This window comes from Primulina huaijiensis, chromosome 8 (genome assembly GCF_012295235.1).
Source record: "Primulina huaijiensis isolate GDHJ02 chromosome 8, ASM1229523v2, whole genome shotgun sequence".
Classification (NCBI taxonomy): Eukaryota; Viridiplantae; Streptophyta; class Magnoliopsida; order Lamiales; family Gesneriaceae; genus Primulina; species Primulina huaijiensis.
Window position 1 is genome coordinate 6,173,040 of NC_133313.1, and position 16,058 is coordinate 6,189,097.

The 16,058-nt window shown below is 33.4% G+C and overlaps 2 protein-coding genes across 2 annotated transcripts; one reads left to right on the forward strand and one right to left on the reverse strand.

Moving 5' to 3' along the window:
* Positions 1-1,753: 1,753 nt before the first annotated feature.
* LOC140982202 (uncharacterized) lies at positions 1,754-6,562 on the reverse strand. The gene is made up of 5 exons (XM_073448625.1): positions 5,773-6,562; positions 5,380-5,671; positions 5,227-5,295; positions 5,072-5,125; positions 1,754-1,890 (listed from the first exon to the last, which is right to left on the reverse strand). Exons 1-5 carry the CDS (start codon positions 6,094-6,096, stop codon positions 1,868-1,870), a joined length of 762 nt encoding a protein of 253 aa, XP_073304726.1. The 5' UTR covers positions 6,097-6,562; the 3' UTR covers positions 1,754-1,867.
* A 4,317-nt stretch (positions 6,563-10,879) lies between these two features.
* On the forward strand, positions 10,880-15,421 carry LOC140982591 (uncharacterized). Its single transcript, XM_073449159.1, has 3 exons — positions 10,880-11,007; positions 11,215-14,948; positions 15,219-15,421. Exon 2 carries the CDS (start codon positions 11,226-11,228, stop codon positions 14,934-14,936), a length of 3,711 nt encoding a protein of 1,236 aa, XP_073305260.1. The 5' UTR covers positions 10,880-11,007; positions 11,215-11,225; the 3' UTR covers positions 14,937-14,948; positions 15,219-15,421.
* Positions 15,422-16,058: the final 637 nt, after the last annotated feature.

The window sequence follows — 16,058 nt, forward strand, 5'->3', positions numbered from 1 at the left end:
TGAAAAAAAAAAAAGAAATTGAATAAATAACGCAAGCAACAGAAGTTTAACAATATACCGTATCACGCCAATCTGATTGGTGTGAAAGATTTTTGATGAAAAAGTCCGCCATCCAAGATGGCGTGACTTGAAAAATCAAGTCACGCCATCTTGGATGGCGGGACTTCTTTTTTTTTTTTATTCACTTTATTTATTTTAGTCACGCCATCGGACTTCTTTTTTTTTTATTCACTTTATTTATTTTAGTCACGCCAGAGTGATGGGATGTCACGACCAACTGAAAATAATTTGCGATCAATCAATTAACACGCCCTGTTAAATGGCGTGTTTTTGACCGAATATTGAAAATTTACTACAGAACATTTGTTCTTATCATTCTTCGTTGGTCTGAAAATTTTTGAAGCGTTCTTCAAATTGTTTCGGCCGATTGAAGTGATACATTTTCTTGCAGTGTTGAATATATTTAATTGTTGAAGCTATTCAATATCAGTTTCTTCTTCCTCCGAGATAAGGTACTCATACTCCAAATTAAATTTTGTAGTTTGATCGAAATTGTTAAATTCTTTATTTGTGATTTTTTTTGCAGGTAAAGTTTTGATTATTGCTAATTTTGTTCTTAACTGCTTACCTACAAATAAATTTTACAATTAATTTTATTTTTTATTAATTTATTTGACATGCGTAGTATGAAAAATTATTATTATAAAAATTATTATTTGTAGTATTATTGACTTATAAGATATAACTAAGAACTATAATTTTTGTAATTTACAATAGTAATTAACGTTTTTTTAGAAAATAATAATAATAATTATATTTATAATTAGTATTGATGTTGTTGTTTTATTTAGGTTTAAGTATTAGTTAATTTATTTTATACAAGTTACATAAATTTTTTCTTAATGTATTGTACACAAAATAATTTGCGTAATTAATTTATTTTATTATTACTCTATTTCATAAGCATATTGTGAAAACTTATTATTTTATTATTATTTGTATTATTATTAACTTGTAAAATACAAATAAAATTTAAGATTTTTTATTTTAGAGTAACAATTATTTTTATAAATGTAATTATTATTGTTGTTGTTTTTGTTTTATTTAGGCATGCTATAAAAAAATTATGTATTACAGTTGATATTTTTTACAAAATAATAAAAAAGCTATTATTAAAAATATTTTTTTGTTCTTATTTTATTAAATAAAAATAAGTATTATGATTTTATTGTTAATTTTATTCGTATTTTATATGACCGTTTATTTAATGTACATAATTAATATAAATATTATTATTATAAAAAATGGTTATAAAAAATTTGTACATTAAAATGATTTTACTATTCAATTGTAATATAAAAAATTTGTTATCACATTTTTGTTCTGTGTGATCTATTGAATTTTATTTTATAGGAATGGACAGTGTGCCGGTGCTTTTATTCGTAGTTGGCAAAGTTATTATAGTACATCACACTGTAAAATATAGTACAACTGCGTTGAGGGCAACACGAATACCAAGATCTATTAATTTTCATGAGTTGAAGGAAGTAGTGTACCGTCTGACAAATATTGAGAAATCAAAATTTAACTTAAAATTGTCAACAAAATATTTCTACATGGATAAGTCACATTGTGTAGAAATGCATCTTGACATCAATGATGACAACAATTTACAATTTATGCTAGATTCTATTAACGAAATGCGATGTATCGAATTGTATATCGAAACGGATTTCGTCGAGAATAATGTATATGTTGAGGTTCCTGAATCATACATTCCATGTATAACTGAAGGGTTCAATTCGATGGGATTTAATGATGAAGTCGGTACTTCCGCTAATGCTTTTTTCGAACCAATCGATGAAAATCAATTTAATTCGGATGATTGGACTGGGGGATTGGATCGGTATATTACTGGCACCGTAGAAGAAAATGTTAACTGGCCTATTTCCACACGAGGAGGGGATTCTGGTGCAAGAGGATGGTACTCGGTTGACACGAATCATGCAGGTTTCGATTGTTCACCGAGTGTGCATCGACTCATGTATTGACACATGTCGTACCTGATGAACAAAGATCACATGAGTTGTCAATAGATGTTCACCTTCACGCCACTGAAATATGTACTAAACCTGATACAACTGCAAGTGAAACAGATGAAGATGAGCATGAAGACGAAAATACCACATTTGCTGATATTGGTCCATCTCAAACCGACACCGGTGATCATATGTATGCATATCCTTTTGAAGTCATTTCAAATCTTGAACACCGACCCGATGCATTCCCATTATCTGTCCCGCCTGTCGGTGTATCCTTATATGACGTACCTCAATTCTTTAGTCCAATATATGATGAGCAATGCCCTGATTCTGTTGGAATTCCATCTGCATCGAATTTGAGTTATTACAACGCAGATAGAGGAGAACTTTGCACGAACATGATTTTTAAAGATAAAAAGCATTTGATAGCAGCAGTTAAGGACTTTTCGGTTAGAGTTGCTCGACGTGAATATCAAGTTGTGGAGAGTACAAAGACTTTGTGGAAAGTTCGTTGTATAAATAAATATTCAAATATCAACTGTACGTGGGTTCTTCGTGCATCGTTAAAATCAAAATTGGGGTATTTCAAGATCACGAAATATGGTGGTCCACATACATGTATGTCTAGCCAGGTGGGGTTAGACCGCCATAACTTGGACAAAAATATGATTGCAAAAACACTTGCCGGTATTGTTCGGTGTGATCCTTCGTGTGAGATTAAATATGTTATCCAACTTGTCAAAGATCGATATAAGTATCAAATCTCATATGGTAAGGCATGGTACAGTTTAAAGCAGGCGGTGGAAAATGTATATGGTACATGGGAGAGTTCAGTATGTCTTTTGCCAAGGTACATGGGTGCCCTTGTGAAGTACAATCCAAGCACTATTGTAGAGTGGAACCATTTACCGAGATACAATTCTGAATTGAAGGTGTTAAATTACGTGTTTTGGGCCTTCCGACCATGTATAGATGGCGCACATTGTCGAAAAATAATTAGTATTGATGGTACTCATTTATACACGAAGTATAAGCACAAGATGCTTATAGCTGTGGGTTTAGATGGAAACAACCAAATCTTACCCTTAGCATTTGCCATAGTCGATGAGGAAACATACGACTCCTGGAAATGGTTTTTGGAACTTCTATGCAAGCATGTGGTTCGAGGATCAACAGGTGTGTGCCTTATCTCCGATAGACATCGTGGAATCATTAATGTTGTTGAGGAGATACCCGATTTTAGACATCCACGTGGCGTACATCGTTTTTGTCTTAGACACGTATGTTCTAATTTCAATACACATTTCAAAAATGTGCACCTAAAAGATCTATGTTGGAAAGCAGGCACACAACATCAAATACGTAAATTTGATGCCATCATGGATGAAATTAAAAATCTCGAATCGAGAGCTTTTGTTTATCTCTCTGAAATTGATAAACACAAATGGACTCTTGCTCATGATGGGGGATGGCGACGTGGTGTTATTACGACCAACATGTCAGAGTGTCTTAATTCTATTCTGAAGGGTGCTCGTCGACTTCCTGTATCAGCGTTAGTTCAGTTGACATTCAATCGTTGTGTGCAGTATTTCATCGATCGTATCACACGAAGTCAACGTATGATTCAGAGCAATCAGCCTTGGCCTGATTACGCCTTTCGACTGTATGATAAATGGTCTTCGAGATCTAGTGAACACACTGTTGTTCGTACCGAGATTAGAGACCAATCGGCATCTGTTGTTACGGGAGGGCGACAAGGTCGGGGTGAACGTGTACAGGTTGTGACCCTCAATCTTAATGAATGCTCATGCGGAAAATGGACTATCTTTGGAATTCCGTGTTCACATGCAATATGTACCGCCAAATGGTATGGATTAGATCCTACACAATTTGTACAACGTTGGTTTCGAATGAGTGAATACGTAGACACGTACGAGGGAAGATTTCGTCCGATTGCTGATGAGGAATATTTGGATGAACCAACATTCGAATTGTGTCACAACCCGAATAGGCGTCAAAGACGGAGAAAAGGGAGAGACCGAACTACAAGAATCAGAAATGAGATGGACCAGCCTTCTACACGAGAAAGGCAACGCATCCAGCGAGAAATCTCATCACAACAACGTCGTAATCAGAACATGTAAAGGTAAATTTTTTATCTTTTATTTTTATATTTCAATCATCATGAGAAAATAATCTATTATTTAAGTGTTTACGTGTTCATTGGTTGCAGGTTTGAAGGAACAATATGAAATTCAATGTGTTACAATTGTAATTGTATGTTTTTCCTTGTATCTTGCTAATTCTTATATGTTAATCGATTAGTTTGTTTGTTTTAATTGGATCGTATGTCATATGTTGTTTTAATTTAGGTATATATATGTTATTTGTTGTGTAAAGTCATCTCGTTCTGTATTTTATTTTATACCTTCACCATTGTTTAGTAATTATAGATTGTGTATCAACAAATATATATTTATCGTATAATATATAACACATATTTATCTTATTTATTATAGCATCACAATCTAACGCCGTTAGTAAAAAAAACAAATCAATTATTTAAAACTCAAAAAAAGTAGATTTACTTGTACTCAATGCACATAACTTATACATTCAAATATTTTATTTTTTCTTCCTACCCAAACGATGTCCAGTCCCACAATCCCGTGGCTTTGGGATTCGTTTACTTTTGCGCACCAACTGTGGGGCTTCAACTTCTTCTTCTACATCTTCTTCTTCATTAACATTGATTCGAACGTTGGCAGACACGTTCATATCAATGTTCGGGGGAACCTGACTTGACGATTGAGGATGAGAATATCCCAAGTATGAAATTGGTGATACGTTATAATTTGGGCGGATTTCTTCGTACTGCTGGAGATGACCGTCAAATAAGAGTCCCGTAAAAGAAGGTTCGTAAGCCTGCTGTGGAGTTTGAAATTCATTATCCATTCGCGAAGTACGTAACCCAAAAGAAACATTAAAAGAATCCTGATTTGGCCAATTAGCATACGAGGAAGGCACACTATATGAATGCAGTGGAGCTCGAAATACAGAATCTCCATGCGAAGTACCCTCTCCTGAAAGTTAAAAAAATATGATGTTGAATAAGAACGTGGAGGTGAATATAAACATATACTTCGATAATGTAAAGCAATTGCGTTGATATTTTAAAATGTACCATGTGAAGTGGGAGCCCAACCGAGAGTTACGGGCAACTGTGTAGTCGTACCATGCGAAAGATCATCAACTAAAGGTGAAATAAATTATTATTATTATTATAAGAACATGAATGTGAATTTAAACAAAGTAATTAGATAATAAAAACATGTACCATGTGAGGTGTGAGGCCAAGAAAGAGTCGTGGGAGATTGTGTACTCATGCTTTCTCGCCAGTCAGGAGTTGAGAATGATGGTTCATCGTCTACATCATCAACTCTCGGTCGTCGCCTTCTGTTTGAAGACTTATCATGATGATGTTGTTGCTCGGGTGTTCTGACGGCCATTTCATACAGTAACTCACCAGTCTGGATAGTATTTTTAACAACTTCGGCTAGTGCTTCACGCCGTTGATCGTCAACATTGAGTCCTCCAAACAAATTTTTTAAAATTGATGCATCATCTCTCTAATATAAAATATATTAAAAAAACTTATGAAACACATGCATAATAAATTGTAATATAATAATGCAAAGTGTTGAAAATATATTGTTTAACAAGCACTTACCACAATACGTATGAAATATGCATCTCCGGGCTGATAACCGTAATCGATTTGTTGAGGCTCAATAGGAGATATGAAACGTCGAGTTATAGAATCATACCATGTCTCATAATCATATCTCATGCTATAATTTTCAACCAAATCACTCTCAACAATCAGATTACGACGATTTTCCCACGCATCCACCATCAGTCTATGATGTTTGACCCAATCGTAATTTTTACGTCCTCGTCTTGAGTATTCATGTAAATGATCTCCATCAAGTGCTGATATTGGAATGTTTTGTGACATACCAAATTGCCGAAGAACTCGATTTGGGCGATGCATCTCCACAATCTGAAAACATATCAATGGGCACACACTTCGCCAGAGAGTGGGATGTCTACATTCTAAGGGTAATGACAAAACATCCACAGCTTCGAGGTCGTAAACAAGCCATTTGAACTACAAATAATGAAAAAACGAATCATGTACCCAACCGATAATATATGACATATACGAAATTTATATTTTATGTAAGGTAAACACCTGAAAATCTCTCATCTTGTCAAGTACATCACGAATCATTCGCACAGAATGTGTAGGTGTATGTGTCCAAGTGAATACATTTTTCCATCTGTATGCACATTATATTCGTAATACTATAAAATAAAGATGACGTTATCAATTTTATATCATATGTTGCATTTATTACCTTGCTCTGTATGGTGGAATTGGAAGAATATTATCACCGTTTTCATTTTCAGGTCGAGCGATGAGGTTGTATCCTAAGCGGTCAGGACATAAGGGAATTATTCTTGACCATGCCCAAATCTACAAAACAACTGAGTTTAATAAATGTATATAAAAAGAGTATATATTGAAATAAAAATTGTAATAAATATACCTGCAATATGTATAAAAGGCCTGCGATTTCTTGTTTTCCTGACACAGATGCGGAACACAATTCGTGATATAAATATGAAAGTACAGCACTTGCCCAACTATAACTACGAACCTTACGCATATCTTGCAGGAAATACAAGTACAACAGTTTGACCGCACAACCTTCAGAATCAGGTAACATACACCCACCGATAACCAACATCGCAACACATCGGGAGTATTGTGCCACTTCTATGTCTGTACTGTTTTCATCAATTATTGTTTGTGTACAGTGTAAGTACAGAGTAGTCAATTTTAAACTATTGGATCTGAAGTCTGCCTGAAGTGGCATAAAATCTAACCAATCATAACAATAATCCTGCCATACATTAAACTTGCAAGATACATCAGTCCCGATGATTGGATCACCATCAACATTTAGCCCCCAAATTAACACAACATCTTGTAGCGTGATTGTGGCCTCGCCAATTCGTAGGTGGAAAGTATGAGTTTCTCGGACCCATCGTTCCACACGAGCGGTTATCAAATGATTATCATAAACACAATCACCACATAAGAGTATGCCATAAAAGCCCATTTCGTTTAGACATGATCGGACACGATGGTGTAGTATACCACTTTTCCACAATTCCCAAATTAAATTATCAGATCGACGCACTCTTAGGGTGTTATCCAAGTTGTTAGGCATAATAAAATTAGATATATGTGTTTGTTGCTGATAAAGAACAGTAGGATCAACAGGTTCAGCATGTAACGACATCCTATAATCAATAATAAGAATATATTATTATTATTATCTATCACAGTATTGTATAAACAAAAATACAACTACAATATCAATTATCAAAAGAATTATAATATAAAACATTAACTACAAGTAAAAAATAATAAATAAACTAAAAATAATATACTTACAGAGTTTTGAAAATACCAAGTTATTTTAAAAATAAAAATTTAAATACATACACAGATTTAAATTTTCGAATCTATCTTAAACAATTAATTGAATCTAACATTAATGTAGTTAATAATAACATTGGAGAATATATTTTATTAAAATATGTTTTTTATTAAAAAATTTAAGAAATTTTTTTTATTATTATTATTTAAAAAAATTAACAAAAATCACGGTTTTTTTAAGACAAACAAGTTTGACAAAAATCTAAATACAAAACATATTATATTTAAAATTAGTTTTATCTTAACATGTGATTATAAAAACATTATAAAAATTAACAATAATCAACAAAATAAACATATAACATTATCGTTACTCATAATTAACGGATATCGTATTTATTTAAAAGTAATTATTCAAGTTAAAAAAATTTTATAATCAAATATATGTCAATAATTAATAAGAATCTATTTTTAAAAAAATAATTAAAAAAATTATATCACTCTAACACCCGAATTACAATTAAAAATTTTTTAACTATTTTTTGGTAAAATTTAAAAAATAATTGAAACAAACATATGTCAATAATGAATAAAGATGCATGTAATTCTTTACGAAAGATGGTTTTTCATTTTTTTTAATCCAGTCACGCCTATTCAATTGGCATGACTTATTTATTAAAAAAAATTAAATAAGAAACGCTTAATTAAGTGGCGTAACTTGCTTTAAAATTATTTTTAAAAAAATAAGCAAGTCACGCCCAGTACATTGGCGTGAGATGCTTTAAAATTTTTTTTTTTAAATTAAGCAAGTCACGCCGAGTTAATTGGCGTGACTTGATTTTATATATATATTTTTTTAAATTAAGCAAGTCACGTCCGATCAATGGGCGTGACTTGGTTTGAAATTTTTTTTTTAAAATTTATTTTTTTAAAAAAAAAAATTAAGCAATTCACGCCCGATCAATGAGCGTGACTTGGTTTTAAATTTTTTTTAAAAAATTAAGCAAGTCACGCCTATTTAATCGGCGTGACTTGCTTTTATGTATATATATATATATATTTAAAATTAAGCAAGTCACGTCCAGAAAATTGACGTGACTTGCCTTTATATATATTTTTTACAAAAAATTTAAACAAATCATGTCTAATTAATTGGCGTTATTTGCTTTAAAAAAATATTAATTAGATTAAATTTTAAAAATTTCATATTAATAATGACAAGCTCATCATATTACATGATTTTTAAATATTTTTTAAAAAATTAATATTAATTACAAAAACAAATAATACTTATAATTAAAAGAACAAAAATAAATCAGCATAACATACAAATTATATTTTAATATAAATAATAATTTTTTCTATAAATTTAATATTTAACATAAATAATTATATTAATATACATACCTTAGATTAACGGTTGAATCAAAATTTACCTGCAAAAAAATTAAAATTAACTCAAAATTTGAGTCAATCCAACAAAAAAATTATATAAAAAATTTAAGAGAAGAGAACTTACTCGAGAGATGAAAGTGAGAAAAACTTAAAACACAACTCTTTTTAATATATAGGCAAAGTGGGAGGATGCTTCCAAAACCAAAAAAACACATGCACATGGTTTTACAGCTTTTCAATCACGTGATTTTTCAGCCTTTAACCAGAAATTATTATGCAGCTTTAATATTGCATGTGCTTGTTGTAGTCTTTGTTTTTAATAAATGTGATGAGACAGTGAAATAATTAAAGCAACTCATATTATTTTATTTTTTTTAAAAAAAAGAAAATTTCAAGTCACGGTTTAAAAAATATAATTATTAAGCAAACACGCCATCACAGATGGCGTGACTTGCTTTTTTTTAAAAAAAAATTAAACAAGTCACGCCATCTGTGATGGTGTGACTTGTAATTTAAAAAAAAAAATTTAAGTCACGCCTTTTCAAGAGGCGTGACACGTTAGTTTGTCAAAATTTTTTGTTTTACGTTATTTTATTAAAGTATTACGAAATATGCGGTAAACGGTTAAAAAGCCCAATATAAATGTGTTATCCAATAGGGTTATTTTTGGTATTTTATTAAAGAGCTAGAGTGAGAATCACTTATTTACAAAATAAATTACTTTTATAAAAATAAATAAATAAATAAATAGCTTTTGGCTTTCAATTTCAAACCTTACTAACTTATTTTTTTCCTCATTTCATCGTAATCTAAAAATTTAATCACTTTTCTACAAGCATAATTTTTTGCAAACAATCCCTTAGATTGAAATTAAAATTTAGGGAAGATTTGAAGAATTTTTTTTAGGCATGGGGAGTGAGATGAGTTTAAGAGTAGGTCTCTTATGAGACGGTCTCACAAATCTTTATCTGTGAAACTGGTCAACTCTACCGATATTCACAATAAAAAGTCATACTCTTAGCATAAAAAGTAGTATTTTTTCATTGATGACCTAAATAAGATATCTCTCTCACAAAATACGACTCGCGAGACCGTATCACACAAATTTTTGTCTAAGTTTAAACGAGAAAAAGGTAATAAAAAAAACATAAGGAAAAAAAACATGTAAGATCCATGTGCATTAATTATGTTTTAGGAGAAAATATAATCTAATTTTAGTGCAATAATCGAGAACAATGCGTATGTAACAAGAGAATGAATTTAGAAAGCAACAAAGCCCTGAATTCAAAATTTCCAAATTAGAGGGGATATTAGTGCTATAATTTTTGCTATCTTATTTTCTTAATTGACTACCCGGTTCTCCGATCAATTGGCCTGCGATAATCACCGAAGCAGTGGGAGGAGTAGGGGTGTCAAAATCAGACACGACCTACCAACCTGACACGAATTGATCAGATCCATAATTATTATGAAAATAATATTTTTGATATAAATTGATATTTTTAATGAGTTTTATATGGTTAGAGGTCCGTCTTACAAACTCTTGTAATTAAGTAAATCAAATGTTGTATTTGGATTGATGGATATCATGAATTTCAAATGTATTCAAATATATTTTTGTAGTTTAGAGAAACAAGATCATAAATTCAAATTCACTCAATGCAATGATTACGTGGTGTTTCATGTTAATTATGATGGATTTCAAGTTCCACCAACAATAGAGTCATTTGAAATTCATTTTACTTTATCATTATAACTAATATATAAGTAAGGTGTAAATGTTTAACAATAAAATTATTATCGAAATATATAAATTTCAAATCAATTTAATCGAATGAAAAATTTTAGAGTCGCATAGGGACATTCAAAGTCGCATTTAAAACTCACCAGGAAAAGGACGAGGACTCGTCATGTTGGAGGCTTATTATTTTATCGTATCTTTTGTACACTCAAATTTAACTCATCGTGCCCAAGAGTGGATTATTTACTGTACCTCTTCTCTCTCTCAACCCTCAGAAATCCCAGCTTTTGATTTGCCAGAAGAACGTCCTCAAGAAGGTACTTTTTTTTTTCTTTTAAATTTCAAGACCAATACACTACTTGTTTTTCCAATAATATTCACACATGGAATTTTCTGGACGGTACATATGTTTCAAATGCGTTGTTGGTGGATTTATGTTTTTCTACCATTAGGGTTGTGTGGATCTTTCCAATTTTTTCTGAGGTTGAGTTCTTTTTGAAAAAGTAGAAATTTTGCTTGTTCAGATATTTTGGTTATGGGGGATGAGAAAGGTGGTGTTGGCCTAGTATGTAGTGCTGCTGTTTCAGGGTCACCTGTTCTTGTTAACTTAGCCAGTGAAACCGTAAGGGAAGTTAGTGAAAGTGAGAAACAGACTGACGACTCCTACGAGGAGGGGGATGGAGAAGAAGTGATGGTGGAAATTGTTGGGTCTGATGTTTTTGTCGATGGTGTCAGTGGTCTAAAAGAAGGTGTCTCGGTAGCCGGAGAAGCTGGGGATTTGGAGGGTAATACGTCCGAGAATCAAGATTTTCGAGGGACTGTGGATGCATTGCATGAAGGAGGCGGAAGTGAGTTGGAGGAAAGCAAGGTGGTGCTCATGGTGGATGAACCAAAACATGTTGCTGAAAATCTAGAAGCTGAGCATGGTGAATCTGCTACCAAATTAGGTATGTTGTCCTTAGTGACACTGGACACCATTACTGAACAGTCTGAGGAAGTTATAGTGAGAACTTCTCCCGTGGTGATTGATGAGAAGGTGGTTAAAGGAGAAATAGTTGATGATGGTAATAGTTCTGACCTCGTAACACCTGAAGTTTTGAGAACTCCAGTGGAAGAAGCTCTTGTTGAAGGAAAAAGTGATTTAGGCAACGTTAAGGTTTTGTACCCTGTCAATGATTCTGCTCCTTGTCCGGATTCCTTGGATGCTGATTCTGTTATGGTGAATGATACAACTAATACCGGAGCATGTGACCAAGTTGCACCTTTTTATTTTTCTCTCAACTCTAATGGTGGAGACTGTGTTGTCGACGAAGTTGGTTTATCTAATTCCAGTGCAGTTGATGCCGTTGATTATGGTGATATTGATCCTTGTCATTCTGTGGATTTGAATCTCTCTGAATCAGTTCCAGATGTTGCAGCTCCATTTTCTAGTGAAGAAGTTGCATCTAGTGGTAGGTTGAAAGGTGAAATTTTGAGAGCTAATGCAGAAAGTGCAAGCACTAATGCCCATGGAGGAAAAGAGGCCAATGAAGGAAAAGCTATTGCCACAGAAACCGAGAACCTGATTCTTAATTCAGATGCCCTTGTACCTAATGATCAAGATAATAATCAAGTTTGTATTGAAGATTTTGATTGTGCGGAGTGTGATGTAACACATGGGATCGATGGTATTTCAAATGCTGTTGTAGAATCTTCTTGTAAACACACTGCTGCCACTGAAAAACAGGAAGCTGTTCTCATGGACTCTGACAACGTATTGAATTTCATTGATGGAGATTTGAGCTTTGCAAACAAGAAGGAATGCCTGAAGATTAACAGAGACATAGAAACTGGAGTAGTCCAGAAAGACCATCTATTCTCAAACGAACCAACTCAAATGGATGGTGGAGTAAATACTGCTGCAATAAATGAAGATAAGATTCAACCTGATATTGATGATAATCTAGTAAATCTACCGAATACAACAAGTTCGTGTTGTGTTGGAGATGAGGAAATCGTAGAAGCAGATTCTGGGAGGTATGCAGACCAACCTCTGATCGGCACATCAGATACTGAAATAATTATTGACGAGAAATTTGCATTATCTCAAGTGAAAGTTTTTGAGGGGGATGGAACTCGTGAAAGCAGTGAGGAGATTGATGGCAATAACGTAACAAAGGAACATGTCTCTGATATGATTACTTCTAATGTTGAGGTAAACATTTCTGGAGAAACAGATGATAATTCAGGAAAAAATAATGGGGTTCATATAACGGAGGACCATATTTCTGAAACTACACATGTGGATGTGGACGAGGAAATAGAATTTGACCAAACATATGATGGAGAAAAGGAAGTGGGTTACAGGGAGGAGCCTGCATTCGGAACTGAAGAGCCTGCTTGTGAGAGTGAAAATTCAAAGTTTTTGATTGAGAAACCAGTAAAGTCTGCAAGTTCACTGCGCATGAACCAGCCAGCCTATCTATCACCACCAGAAAATGAGGGTAAATTTTCCCTCTCAGATTTGGTCTGGGGTAAAGTTAGGAGCTATCCCTGGTGGCCTGGACAGGTATTTGATCCTGCAGATGCATCAGAAAGGGCTGTTAAATATTATAAGAAAGACTCTTATTTGGTAGCATATTTTGGAGATCGAACTTTTGCTTGGAATGATGCATCTGTGTTGAAGGCTTTCAGGTCTCATTTTTCCCAGATCGACAAGCAAAGTAATTCTGAAGCGTTTCAAAATGCTGTGGACTGTGCCTTGGAAGAGGTTGCTAGACGAGTAGAATTGGGTTTGGCATGTTCTTGTGTACCAGAAGATGCTTATGACAAGATTAAAACTCAGATTGTTGAGAATACTGGGATACATGAAGAATCAAGTCTAAGAACTGGTGTGGATCAATCTGCTCGTCCTTCTGCTTTTGAACCGGATAAACTTCTTGACTATGTTAGAGATTTAGCAGCTCGTGCTTCTTCTGGGATTGATCGATTGGATTATGTTATTGCTCGGGCACAGTTGTCTGCATTTTGTTGTTTTAAGGGCTACCGCCTGCTGACCGTATTCCCCTCATCTGGGGAATTGCTGGAAAATGACACAGAAGAAACTAGTGATGATATGGTCGTTTCCCACAAAAACAAGTACATTCCAAAAGACAGCTTTCAGTCTAGGAAGGAGAGAAGCTTGACAGAATTAATGGGTGATGCAGTGTATTCCCCTGATCATGAAGATGAATTAGTTGCTAAAGATGTGAGCAAATCGATTTCCTCATCTACTAGTAAAAAACGGAAAGCACTTGATCCTCTGGCTGATGGGTCAGAGAAAAGGCTAGCTGTTCCTGCAGCAAAAGTAACTATTTCAGCCATTCAAACTCCTAAGCCTTCGTTTAAAATTGGCGAATGCATCCGCAGAGTAGCCAGCCAACTAACAGGATCAACATCAACAGTGAAGGGCCTCAATGATGAAACAGTAAATGATGGTTCTCTGAAGGCATATGAACAATCTGAAAGGCAAAGTATGGATGTTTCAAGGGATTCTTCTTTAAACGAGATGCTATCTCAACTTCAACTGGTGGCACAGGATCCTAAGAAACGGCATAACTTCCTAAATACAGTCATTACTTTCTTCAAGGGTCTCAGAAGTTCAAGTGCTTTGAATAGACGCGGGAGAAAGAAAAGATCTGCTCCATCAGCTGGAGGATCAGCCGAAGACTTTGAATTTGATGATGTCAATGACTCCTATTGGACGAACAGGATTGTTCAAAACTATTCTGAGGAACAATTGTTGCATAATTGCGAGAATGGGGCAAACAACCTTCAAGTAGTGCCCTTTGATACCGAAAAATCAGTGAAACCTGGCCGTAAACCATATTCTAGAAAGAGGCTTTCCACCCGGACCTATCCAACCAACATTGCAGATTCAAATGAGAATGTTAGACGAAAGAAGCAAGAATCCTCACCTGCTGAGCTTATATTGAACTTTGAGCAGAGAAATCGTGTCCCTTCTGAAATAAATCTTAATAAAATGTTCAGGCGGTTTGGGCCTTTGATGGAATCTGAGACAGAAGTTGACCATGAGTCTGGTCGAGCAAAAGTCATATTTAAGCGGGGTTCTGATGCAGAAGTTGCTCATAATAGTGCAGAAAAGTTCAACATATTCGGGTCAGTGCTTGTTAATTATGAGATAGGCTACTCGCCATTAATCTCAGTAAAGATTTCGCCCCTTGCTGTACCATCACAGTGCCAGGAAGATCCAACTTTGACGTTGTAACTTTGGAGTTTGGTAACTATCTACTCATTACTGAGTATTTTACTCATAGTGCATCATCATGATATTTTTTTTTAATAGTATATGCTAATCATAATTAAAGGGGACTCATAACTCTTTATCTGAAGAATGAATGTCCCGTGACTAAAGGGAAGAGTGCCTATGTAAATCCTGTATGCAGTATAGTTGTTAATTGTTATCCATGATTTTACCACTTGTCACCATTGCGTTGATATTATTTTTAAAAACTATCACCGTAGTCATGGTTTTTTATTTCTTTCACAGGGGTTTATCATTACATTGTATTGTAATCAAGAATTGCCTAGATAGATTCTTGAGAACAAGAGCCTGTTGCAAAGTGGTTTACTAGAGGAGGCGGCTAGAAGGCAACCTGATCAATAATGTTAGTTTCGTTGTATGGGGAGGCGTTACCATGTTTATTTCTTAATCAAGATTCATGATGTGAAATGTAGATTGTTATCTATGATCGTCCTTATTTATGAATTTTTTGATTTGTTGAAAAAAAAAATTCTACATCTGGGTTCACATGTTTTTTAAATGACGAAAATGATACAAAACATTGAAAATTTTTTTTACTAGCATATGATATTTGAGTAATAATCGTTTTGGAAAGGATACAAAAAAATAAGATTTTGATTATAATTTTGAAAAAATTATTAATGCTAATACTTACTTTATGTGTTAGTACAAAACAATTAACAACTTTGGTGCGCTAATTTAAGAAACTTTAGGTATAAAAATATTATATTGACGTATTGATTTATATATTTATGGTAGCAGTTGACTCAAATTGAGTGTAAAATCATTATTTATATTTTTAATTTTAGAGAGATAAAATGTAAAATACATATAGATAAAAGATTTATATAAAATGAACACTTGTTTTTATATGGGATATGAAATAATTGATACTTCATATATGTGTACTATATGTTCAATGATTTTTACTTATTTTTCACATTAGAAAAGACATGCTCTGATGAGTGCAAACACATTTTTTAATTGATAAAGGACTGAATGAAATTTTTATCTTAAGCCCAGAACTATAAATGCTTGCAACAAATAATTATAGAAAGGATTATTTGTCTTCCTATTATTCGACAT

What these genes read in the sequence shown, in the direction of transcription:
- LOC140982202 (XM_073448625.1), bottom strand. Translation starts at nt 6,096, where the DNA reads ATGCATCGCCCAAATCGAGTTCTTCGGCAATTTGGTATGTCACAAAAC. An exon ending in CATATTTCATACGTATTGTG is followed by an intron (nt 5,672 to 5,772) that starts GTAAGTGCTTGT and finishes ATTTTATATTAG; the next exon opens with AGAGATGATGCATCAATTTT. An exon ending in TTGGCCTCACACCTCACATG is followed by an intron (nt 5,296 to 5,379) that starts GTACATGTTTTT and finishes TTTCACCTTTAG; the next exon opens with TTGATGATCTTTCGCATGGT.
- LOC140982591 (XM_073449159.1), top strand. Translation starts at nt 11,226, where the DNA reads ATGGGGGATGAGAAAGGTGGTGTTGGCCTAGTATGTAGTGCTGCTGTT.